General features: G+C 32.1%; 1 protein-coding gene across 2 annotated transcripts in view; it reads right to left on the bottom strand.

Annotated features, from left to right (window-relative positions):
- LOC126772306 (axoneme-associated protein mst101(2)) overlaps nt 1-12,737 on the bottom strand; it is a 127,612-nt gene that overhangs the window by 107,215 nt on the left and 7,660 nt on the right. For both annotated transcript variants that reach the window (XM_050492602.1, XM_050492603.1), the window contains exons 2-4: nt 10,593-11,090; nt 8,034-8,147; nt 4,370-4,447 (exon numbers count right to left, since the gene is read on the bottom strand). In XM_050492602.1, the coding sequence (XP_050348559.1) occupies nt 4,370-4,447; nt 8,034-8,147; nt 10,593-10,979 (579 nt within the window). In that variant the 5' untranslated portion in view covers nt 10,980-11,090. The remainder of the gene's footprint in view (nt 1-4,369; nt 4,448-8,033; nt 8,148-10,592; nt 11,091-12,737) is intronic.

Here is a 12,737-nt window from a genome sequence, read left to right as displayed (position 1 = left end):
GCATTTCGATATATATAATACATAATTTATAGACAAATAAAAATTATATTTAAAAATAACCTACTCAGATATTAAAAACACTTGCAATAAAATGAAGCTCGTTACAGAACAGAAATGTTTAAGCAACGATAAGATACAAACACTGTAATTTATTTGTAAAATTGAGGAAAAACATTAACTTAATAAATAGTACTATGAGAAAAATATAAGCCGATAATAATTTCAGATATCCTATAAATAGGGTCCAATTAGAAAAACACAAAACGCACATCCTGTCCCAACCAATTGCCAACTTCGAGCTCCTACCGAGAAGAATAGCAAAAACCCTTCCGTTAGGATAAATGATCTGGAGCTTTATTCATCAGTTGAGAATCTTAGAGTAGGTATCTACCGAAATATGCATAAATGTACTGACGTAGTTATTCTTAATATTAACTCTACTCTGAATATATAATTGAAAAAAAAAACCGAATAAAACCAAGAACTCAGAAGCTGGATTTGAAAACGCGATCGTTTCTATGTTATACTATAAGCATATACTTATTTATAATTTTATATATTTAAATTTTTGTACAGTACGAAAAATTAAATAACCATTACACGGCGCACCGTATCATTATTTTTCCTTAGTAATACGTTTGAAATATATAAAAAGATTGATTATAATTGTTTTAAATAACGTGGAACGAACTGGATTCCCATCTAATTGCTATCCCGAGGCGATTTCACATGATTTACGAATTCCTCTCGTCCACGCTGGATATTATCCTGTCTCATTTCTAAGATTCAAACATCTTAAGTTTAAATAAGGAATGTTAGCAATTATTACTATTTGTTAGAATTTTAGTTTTGTTCTTCATTGATATTCGTGGGAAAACATATAAAATTAAGTTATGAAAAATGTTCTATGTGCGCTTACAAAACTTCCATTTAACACCCTTAGAGACTAGAATTTTTTTTAAACATTTTTATTAAACAATGTCACCTTCTATCTATCTATATAAATAAATAAAAAAATAAAGTTTGATCTCTATGCGTTCCTCAGCCATCCGATGTGATGAAACTGTTGTGTTATTCTGCCCGAGGGTTAAGAACTTTTCCTAGTCCAAAAGAATATTTTTCCTTTGTATGTTTGTCCTTTAATATAAACGTTTTATTTAGGCGTTGACGAGTACCTTATTAGGTTATTAAGATATACATATATTATACCCTTTCGACCCCCGTTTTCCCACCACCTACAATATACCTTCAAGTCAAGAGTGAATAGGCATCTTCTAGGCAAGCGCGCTCTACCTTAGACTATATCATTACTTTCCATCATGTGTGATAGCAATCAAGCGTTAGCCTATATATTAAAAAAAAGATAATATTTACATACAGTAAATAATGTCAGATTTTAGGGTACATTTTATATCTGACAGCTAACAAAACCTGCTATCGCTATATATGATGCAATGATAAATTAAATGACTGGAAAAAGCAATACATGTATGAAACAATGTGAAAAAAAACAACAGATTTTTAGCCAAATAGCTATAACATTGAAATGAGTGACAGCTGGTTAGCATAAGTAAATAACAATATAATATGTTAATACTATTCCTTAGTATCTGCATCTTCGAGTCAAAACAATATTTAAATGCCATGTGCTTGTGCTAATCAGAGGTCATTTGTTTTTAGAATTATATTTTCTTTCAAGAAATATGTATTTATCATTAGATAAGCCGAGATGACCCTGTGGTAAGAACGCGTGAATCTTAACCGATGATCGTGGGTTCAAACCCGGGCAAGCACCACTGAATTTTCATGTGCTTAATTTGTGATTATAATTCATCTCGTGCTTTACGGTGAAGGAAAACATCGTGAGGAAACCTGCATGTGTCTAATTTCACTGAAGTTCTGCCACATGTGAATTCTACCAACCCGCATTGGAGCAGCGTGGTGGAATAAGCTCCAAACCTTCTCCTCAAAAAGAGGAGAGGAGGCCTTTAGCCCAGCAGTGGGACATTCACAGGCTGTTACGGTACGGTACGGTTACGGGTATTTATCATTGACAACTTGTTATACGGATAATATATATTATTATATAAGCTCTGGATAGCGTAGCTAGGCGGATGCTCCGGTGCGGCGTTGCATCGGTTGGTACAGATGTCGCTAAAAGTTGGTATAGTGATTTCTTTTTTTTATTCCCTGCTTTGTATCTATTAATAATTTTGTTGGTACATTGTAAGAACTTCATGGTGGCAATTAAAAAAGTATAATATAATCGGGTTTAATAAATGTTATTTTATTTCTAATACTAACATGTTGCCCCTATGGGCCTTAAGGGGCCTTGATGCACCGCACCACCTTTCGCTACAATTGCTACGTGCGCCACTGACTCTATTCATGTAAACTATTTACTTTTTACTCATATCATATGTTGTCAACAGGAATAATAAGTAACTCAAATAATTTCTGCACATTGCATGTTTTAATGTATAAGAAATTTTATAAAATTTACATGAGATTGTTGTTTTGAGTGTAAACTGCATAGTTCGAAAGCAAAGTATAAGAAAATTGAGCATGAAACAAAGCTTACGCTCGCATTGTCAAAATAGTAGCATTTATTTTTCGTATAAAAGTCGATGTCGTTATATTGCCAACGGTTATAGAAGTAGCCAATATTTAAGCGTCCATGCATATTGAACGCTTGAACTAAGCTGAACGAAGCTGTAAACGATTGTGTATATTTATGAGGCTGATTTTGCAGAAAAAGTTTACAAGAACTTTAAGTCCGTTTTACAAGTATAAAATTATGAATGAACAGTAAAACATGCGATACTTGCTTATGTGGTTCTAGGCTACTATAGAATTCTCAGAATATATGATCGATTGCGCTACCATTACACCTGTCAAAGCCACATGCTGAATGGGACAGATGTTTTCGATTCTTAAAATACTACTATGCTATTACTATACACAATCGTTTTTTAGTAATAAAATGGATTTCGTTCTTTCTTTTAATAAATAATTTGAATAGATTTATTGATGCGTTGAAGTACAAATTCAATTGTCATCTAATTACATTATACATAATACAGAAATACATAAAACAGACATTAAAAATATTGACTCGTTCGATATATTCAAGAAGCGACTGCCTCATTATATTATTACAAAAATACCTGTTTGAGTATGTAGCATGGAATAAGAGTGGTTTTCAAATCGTGGTGATGTTTTGTGTGCTATTTCAAATTGTGTTTGATGATTTGTATGTTATTTTCTCCATTGAAAAATGTAAGTACGACAACGAATGTCTGTTAATTGTTTGTATTTTTCTTCAATTGTGTTCTCATGTAAGTGATGTAATTGTCTTTATGGGAATAAATAATCTTTAAGCCTATTATATTTAAAAAAAAAAAACTACCACTGTTATCAAGTGCAAGTTGGTACTCGTATATGAGAATTAAAAATATTCCGTAAAACCATAATCACTTTAAGGCTTTCTTCGAGATTTACCTGGATCTTGTAATATGGGAAGCCGCGTTCATGAGCTGAAGTTACATGGTGTTAAGTTTCATAAGTGCCTTACTTTGTTACTAAACTAAAACCTTTAATGAGTTTTATTTTATTTACAATAATATTGCTACTTAAAACTTCAAAAAATAAAATAACTAAGCTTTTCGGTATGACTAAAAATACGCTTCTCGCGAGCGATTTTATCGCGTTTAATATAAATTTGTAATTGTATACAAACGAACGCAAATACTAATAAAAAACTTCAAATTTAGCAGAAAACCGCATCGTATGTATAAGAATTCAGTGACAATTGATCAGATTTGAAGCATCGGTAAAGAGAACAAGCACAAGGTACATACCATCTTAGTTCTCAAGGTTGGTACCGCATTGATGACGCAAGGAATTGGTTCTAACAGTGCCAATGTCTATTGAATGATGGTGGCCAATTGCCATCGAGTAGCCTATTTGCCAGTCTACCTACTTATTTCAAATAAAAAAATACCCGCCCACTCGCTAACCCTAATATTAACTTTGTGATTTAACAAATGATAAAAATTACAAAATCGTTGTATTTATACAATTATAAATCACATTAAAGATTTTTACGTCTAAAAATGAGGAAATACTGGACGATTATTTGTCACACCGTGCCTTGGAAAGCTCACAAAGCCGTTGGTATTGCGGCTGAACTCAATCCGGTCGTGTCAGATAACGTCCTATCAGATTATAAAAAAAAATAAAGAGTGCACATGGTATTGAACTCACACTAGTTCACTGTGGTATCCTGCATTGCTGGCTAGTCTCAGAATGGCCACCGTTGCTGAAGTCCATCAGCAGGCCATTATAATATACACTTAATATAACTAACCTGTTCATTCGACGCCGCCCGCGCCGCCTCCCTCTTCAGCTGTATAATCACTCGCTCTTTCGATTTAATTTCCTCCAGCTGAGAACAAATATAATACATAATTCAATACCAGATCAAGACGCAAATATTTTGAAAAAATCTAATAATATGAATTATTATATAAATCAAGTTAGAAGGAGCTTACAATCACTATCACTACATATTATAAAACAACGTCTCCCCGCCTCGTCTGTTTGCCTGGCTTATGTATATCTGAACCCGATAAACTCAAAAATTTACAACGGATTTTCATACGGTTTTCAGCAATGGACAGAGTGAAATGAGGAAGGCTTAGGTGTAATTCATTTGTATTTAACATTACTTTAAGCACTGTTATAAATTAAAATAATCATAAAGGCTACAAATGAAGCCACTGGCGACTCGAAGATTTTTTTTTATGGAATAGAAAGGCGGACAAGCATATGGGCCACCTATAAGTGGTCACCAACGCCCATAGACATTGGCATTGTAAGAAATGTCAACCATCGCTTACATCACCAATGCGCCACCAACCTTGGAAACTAAGATGTTATGTCCCTTGTGCCTGTAATTAGATCTCTTCTAGACTCTCAAATTGCTTGATAAAGCTTTTAATTGAAAAATAGATGATGATAGACTATTGACTAGATTTAATATTAATGTTCCTAAAAGACTTCCTCGTAACCCATGTCCGTTCTTTAAGATTGAACGTACTCGAACGAAACTAGGCCAGAATGCTCCAATATCACGAATATCGCGAGAATATAATAATTGTATAAAAAACACAGTAACATTGCTTGTGACGGGCTCTTATCGTTCAGGAAAAAATGTGATGTTACTTTTAGTATAAAATTTTAATTTGTTTTAAAATTTAATAGTTACTACTTTCGTTCGTTTCGTTCTTTTTTTTGTTTTTAATTTTTTATTTAAACTATTCTTATTTCTATTTTTATTTAATATTTTTGATACCTCTACCTATACCTTAGATATTTTGTAACCTCTTTTTGTTTTTGGAAATAGTGTGTTATGTACAACTATTGGAGATCCAAATAAATAAATAAATAAACAAACAAATATTACGATAAAATATGCCAATTCTTTTATTTAATAACAAAAAATAACCTCTGAAAAAAGTTATTTATAGAATAAATAATATGAAATATTATTTTTATTATTGTAAAAATAATATATAATTAAAAAAGTAGTTTTTTTATAAAAATCTGTATGTTTACGAGTCAGGATGCGGAAACGCATCAAAGTCAGATTACAAAAAAAAGACATATGGAACGCGCGCAGCGCACATTGTGTGACTAGAAATTAGACATTTTGCTTGACTTAGCTGAGAGCTGCCAAGGTAATGAAAAAATTCTCACATTTTTTTATTAAATCTTATTATTTTTTTTATTTATTTAAACATTTCTATATATTAATATAAAAACTGAATAAAATAAAAATTTATAGTAATGAAAAATATAATAATTCGTACATACAATACTAATAATATGCGATATTCTGTTAATGTCGAGCCATACAAGGTGGACTTAGTCCTTTTTATATATCATTAATTATTTTCCTATGATTTTTATACTGATTTAGGTTATTAACCTACTTCTGAGGAAAACACTTCAATGTAACCTGACAACTCCAGCGATATTAGTTGAAGTGTTGTGTTCCAAGTTACCAGTTAATAAAAAAATAAATAATTATAACTAAAAATTACACTTATGAAGTGATATTTAATAATGTTCCTTGCGCTCAATCTGCATTTTGGTTTATAATTTGAGGCATTAAAAATCAAATATATAATTACATTTTTTTTCGTGGTGAATGGTGATGAATTAAAAAATATATAGAAAATTTGGTATTTGTAGAATGGAGATTAGAGAAAGAAGTGCTAAAATAGTTTTTTCATATATTTTTCCCTGTCCCGCCTTGCCTTATGGTAACAACGCCACTGCTATCAAGGCATTTAAGCTACTGCAGCCTAAAAATAAATAAACGTTCTTGAACAGTCGAGTAAACACATTCAAAACAAACAAAATAACTTTTAAACGTGCTTGCTTCCTAATTGTAAGAATATATAAATATAGGAGTGAATACAATTAATGCAGTAAGCATTTCTTTATTTACATTTATTCGTTAGTACCTATGTATGTAGGTCAAAGCTTGCATTTGAAATTTAAACGTATTGCATTTATATATATATATATTTTTTTTTTTTATAGAATAGGAAGGTGGACGAGCATATGGGCCACCTGATGGTAAGTGGTCACCAAACGCCCTTAGACATTGGCATTGTAAGAAATGTCAACCATCGCTTATAGCCAATGCGCCACCAACCTTGGGAACTAAGATTTTATGTCCATTGTGCCTGTAATTACACTGGCTCACTCACCCTTCAAACCGGAACACAACAATATCAAGTATTGCTGTTTTGCGGTAGAATATCTGATGAGTGGGTGGTACCTACCCAGACGGGCTTGCACAAAGCCCTACCACCAGTAGTAGTATAATCTATATATATCTATAATATCTAATTTATAATACAAATCGACATCAACAAGTCTGCTTTTTTTATTGCTATATTATTGTCTCGTTTTTTTCTTCTCTATATCGTAATTGTCGTGTATAATTGATGTCTATAATAATTTTTTTTTTTCTAATTTCCTATCATAATAGTACGAAACCTCACCATGCGAGAATGGCTTTTTATCACAATCATTTCATAGTAGAAACTAATTTTAAGCAAACTAAGTCACGGGTCGAAGTCGAAATCAAAATGAAATAACGTAAACATATCTGACAAAACTAGTTTGGATTCGACAAATCATACTAATTACTAAGTATTATACAAAGCGTCAATAACGACGTCTTTAAGTCGTCTACTTTTATAGCAATGTAGCATTCGTGAGCGTAAATGCTACTATTTTCTTGCAGGCGTGGTATATTAAATTTAATATAAATCATATTCATGTTTGTAAATGGACAATCTGTGCAAAATTAATAATTTTAAACATATAAATATGTTATTTACATTATACAATATGACAAATTATAATAGGACTATATACATGTGTTATATGAACGATTTCAGAACAGCATATCTAACCGTGACGACGTACACGTCGAGCGAGTGGAGTAACCTTGTTTAACATCAATTTAAAAGATGAAACTTATATTATTCTTAATTAAGATTAAACAAAAAACAACGGTCTTTCCGAGTCCAAAGAAAAATTACTTATGAATTTTGTAACTCGTGTAGAAACCATGTTTTATACAAACAAGCTATTAATATATCTCATTCTTTCTAATATACACTCGTAACTTCTTGGTTTTAAGTTATTTGACTGTATTAATTTATGCATTTAACTTTAAATAAATAACTTTTCTATAAAAATACTAAGTTACGGTATGTATGTATAATTTCTAGATACAGATATTATTTTTGGATAAATAAAAATAATTATAGTCAGTACGCTCTCCGGTATTGCTCTCGGAATTAGAATCGATTAAGTCATAAGACTCAAAAACATCAAATATATGATAATAGATAATATTGCGGTCTACATTAACATTATGTTTTACAAACGGTATGACGTTAAAAAATATATTTTGTAGGATTTATAATTGTAAAAAATAAACTGACCAATTTATGACATTGCGCACGCGTATCTCTCCGTGCGGCTTGTTCGAGTGCATTGTGCTTCGCAACCTGAGCGCGCAACTCAGCCGCGCGGGCGCACTCCGCCGCCTGCGCAACCTGCAATTAGAATAATCACGTTATAGTTTGTTATTAATATAATTAACAACACAAAATCATAAAATATTATTTATTTCACTATTTACAAAAATAACCATTGCCAACGCTCGCAAATTATCATAACTATACACAATTCAAAATGGGCACTAAGAAAAAGTTAGTCATAAAAGCAGCCACGACAGTTTTTGTAGCTATCATAAACATTGAAATCCAATCAAACGCTAATTGACAAGAGCGTATTAGAAAATGTTGTTATAAAGGCAATTAAACGATGCTAATATTTTCTTTGCACTGTAATTGACGGCTTTTAAACTCACTATTCACCTGATGATATGCTACTAATGATCCCCCACGGCTTACGACCATACCTACATCACCCTGAAGCTCGGCAGTCTAACTCCACGCGCGAATCAATATGCTTCTAATCATATTTGCATTGAGTCTTGCGAATTTTTGCTTATGTTTTAATCAATCTGCTGTGCTTTATAATGAAGTATTTACCTATCACAACGAAACGTATTTTAAAGCTGAATTTGCCTATCAAGTGGTTCAAAAAATATTCAACGCATTCAACCAATGGTTTTTCACTATTACTTTTTGTGAATTTACTTATTTCGAAAATAGAATACTAAAATACACTGAAAATTATGGCTACGGTTATCCTGTCATGCTTTTGAATGGTTGCCAGAATCTTAATACCACCAAAGTGAAACCGAGATTAAATAGGCATGGCCAAACTGCTTATCTCGTCACTTCAGATGATTTAACGATTGATGACAGTGAATATGCGATAGAGGCTCTAACACGAACTGGAGTTTTCAAGCCAAGATCGGCTGTGATATTCGTTATAAATGTACCAGTCCAAGTGGATAGCTATTTCCATTATTCAATGATGAATCATTTTCAATTATTATGGAGCAGAAGCATAACGAATTCTATTGTAGTCTTATGGTCAGATCGTCTGAGAATGTATACATACAATCCTTTTTATAAAGAGATTAAAGACATTACCGATGTGAAGAATATCAGCAGATACCTTTCTCGATTATATAATGATCTTTACGGACATGAACTAAGATTGAGTGTCTTTAGAAAAATCTATACTTCAGATGATACAGGACCAATATACTGTAATTCAGTACTTGCTAAAACAATCATGAAACAGCTAAACGCGACATGTAAGCCTCTCACTCCAAGAGATGGCAGCACTGTGGGAGACTTATTAGAAAATGGTACTGCAACTGGAGTAACAGCTGACTTGTTAGATGGGTACACTGATTTAGAATTAAACTCTCGAATTTTAAAGAATTCTTACTACGGTTACATCGATACGACTTATCCTTTGATTCAAGACGAACTATGTTTCCTAGTCAAAAAATCTATGAAACAATCCACGTTTATGACAACATTGAAACTAATATCGGTCGACATGTTGATGCTCTGTATATTTACAGTTATAATATTAATTGCAATAACCGTATTCACTCGTAGAGTCGAAACCAATATTTGCATAATAATCGATAAGAGATCTACATCAGAGACAATTTTAGACTTAGTGAAGTGTTTCATTAGACAGACAGTTGATATGAAATTTTCAGGTCCAATTTTTAGATGGTTGATCTTTTTAATTATGCTATATTCTTTGGTCGTGGATTGCGCAATTGACGTAAGTTACTTACTTCATTTTATTATTATATGTACATAAATCAATCTGATTTATATAGTAAAATCCGATATTTCAGGGTATTATCACATCGGCTATAACATATCCCAGATTTAAGCCAGATATAAACACTATACCTGAAATATTTCAGACAAATTTAACCATTGGTATCCATAATCGACATTTAGAATTATTTAGGAAAAGCTTAAGCGAAGAATATTCTCAAGAACTTTTGAAAAAAATCGAAGTAATAAATGATAAGAAAATCAAGAAGGTAATTGAAAATAGAGAATTCCAATATGCTTTGTTATTGAGAAAATCAGATGCTGAATATATTAGTCGAAAACCTTCGAATGTCGTCAACGGTAGACCGCTTTATCATACAATGCTAGAGTGTCCAGTACCCTGTTCAATTGTTTTCGGCTTACGCTACGGAAGTCCATACTTACAAAGGCTTGATTATATATTTAACCATTTAAATCAAGGAGGAATATTACAATATTGGTTAAAATCAGATGAGTATACTCTCTTTCGTACTCGCAATAAGATACTGTTTACTGATGACAGTAAAGACAAAAGGCCCTTAAATACGAGTAATTTAAAGGAGGTTTTCATCGTTTGGTCTATAGGGATTTTAATAAGCACGTTTATATTTCTTGCTGAAATTATTGTATACCACATTTATAGAATACCACAAACAATATGAATATTAGGGACTGCATAATGAAGTTGTATATGGTTTCAAAATTCAATTTGAAATAAAATATCTTTTAGTTTTTTACCTTGAGTTTTTCTTGAAGACCCTTATTTGCAGCTTTTAGAAACTGAATCTCTGTTGAAAGCCTTTTCAATTCCACCACTTTATAATTAGCTGGTGGATCTTCATCTTTTTCTGGTTTCGTTATTGAACGTAATTGTTTTTCAAGGAGATCTTCCTTCTTTTTGTAATCAGTTTTAATATTTCTAATCGTGCTCTCATGTCGGGCTTTAAGTGCTCTAACTTCGCTCCGCTCGATGTCGAGCGACTTCTTCAAGGTTGCATTTTCAAGCCTCAATCGCTCGACGAGGCCTTTCAATTTATTAAGGAAAGCTTCATCGACCGTGCGCTTGTGTTCTTCCATGGCTGCGGCAGATATTTGGCTGGAGGTCGAAGTGTCGGTAGACGCCATAATGACGTCACCGGCTCGTATAGTTCGGGATGTCTCGATCGTCCGCGGTCTCGCCCAGTCACGGCTCGCGTTATCGTTTGACACTGCTTCGTTTTAATCGTGAAACGGATTCTGAAAACGAATAAATAAAATTTGCGTTATAATAAGTTGTAAAATACTTTGTAGGCACTATTAGCTGTATAAATAACGCACCCTCTTGCGCCGAAAATTTCCGCACCCTACAATAACGTGTAGCTGTAAACTCCCTAATGGATAATCATGGCGTGTAGTGAAGGCATAAAATAAAATTTTAAGTATATTTTGCAACCTCATGCTAAAATAAGAGATAAAGAACAATAATAAATAACCTTTCTTATGCAAAACTTCTTAATACCTATTTAATTTTCTCATACATTTCAAACATTAAGATCCCTAGATTATACGATCAGAGTTAGACTAACAAATTAGTCTCACTTTCATAAGCAGAGAGGGGCAAAGGACGCTCGCAATTGTCCCAATTAAAGCAGAATTGAACCCGACCTGAATCATGCCTCATGCCGGTACAATGGCGACTTGCATCCAATGTACCGTAGCGAAGCTAAATATATTATCCTATCCTAATAAAATATGACAATCTTCTAATAACTGCAAGTTCTCTGCTATAATATAATAAATTATTATAAAACTTGCCTTTAAAAATATTTTGCACAGAATCTGATATTTTATGTTTTATTTTTTTATCTTTAAAACCTTATTGGTTGGTACAAATAAAAAAGGAAATAAATAAATGACGCAAGAAGAGTACCAGTTATTTTTCCTCTATTTGTTAGATATTATTAATAACGAACTAAATATAACGTTTTAGTCAAACATAAATATATTATATAGAACAGTCAATTTACATAATAATTTATATAAAGGTAACGTTTATACAGATATTTTAAAATTAATCTTGTAAAATTTACGATAATAAAATACTCAATACAATAAAACTAAGGATTTATACTAACATAATATAATGAATGATACATATCTTACATACAAGACATTTTATAAGAAAGATGTGTCGCGTTAAGAACGCGCCTTTGATGGAGTATTCCATGTTAAAAAAATGCTTAGAAAATTTTAATTACAAATAATCTTAAATAATATAATTATTTGAATTGCAACGATTACAGCCTATTTATATTTAATGAATACACGTCACGATATATTATGTACAGGAGCGTTTTTATCATATTCCCGATATATCTCTGACGCTTGTATGAATCATATAAGCATATGTGTTTTAGGAAACATTAAATTAATGCTTATGTATAAAACAAGCTTCATCGTGATCTTATTCATAATACAAAATTCATTTTTTTATTACTCAATTTCTAACTTCCAAACAATATGAACTTATTGTTAATTATTCGGTATTCAATTAACCAAATTATTCCATTGTGAATTGCTATTTTTATATATAAGTTCTAACCTCTAACATGTATGTCACACAACTATTTCAGGAAGATTTAAATGAAACATTGGTAATGTTATTTACTTGAAAATATCACAGAGACTGATACTTGTTTTTTTTTATAGAATAGGAAGACGGACGAGCATATGGGCCACCTGATGGTAAGTGGTCACCAAACGCCCTTAGACAAATGCGCAATGCGCCACCAACCTTGGGAACCAAGATTTTATGTCCCTTGTGCCTGTAATTACACTGGCTCACTCACCCTTCAAACCGGAACACAACAATATCAAGTATTGCTGTTTTGCGGTAGAATATCT

The sequence above is a fragment of the Nymphalis io genome, chromosome 12, assembly GCF_905147045.1.
Source record: "Nymphalis io chromosome 12, ilAglIoxx1.1, whole genome shotgun sequence".
Taxonomy (NCBI): domain Eukaryota; kingdom Metazoa; phylum Arthropoda; class Insecta; order Lepidoptera; family Nymphalidae; genus Nymphalis; species Nymphalis io.
The sequence above is the reverse complement of the archived record's forward strand: the minus strand, read 5'-3'. Positions and strand labels throughout refer to the sequence as shown.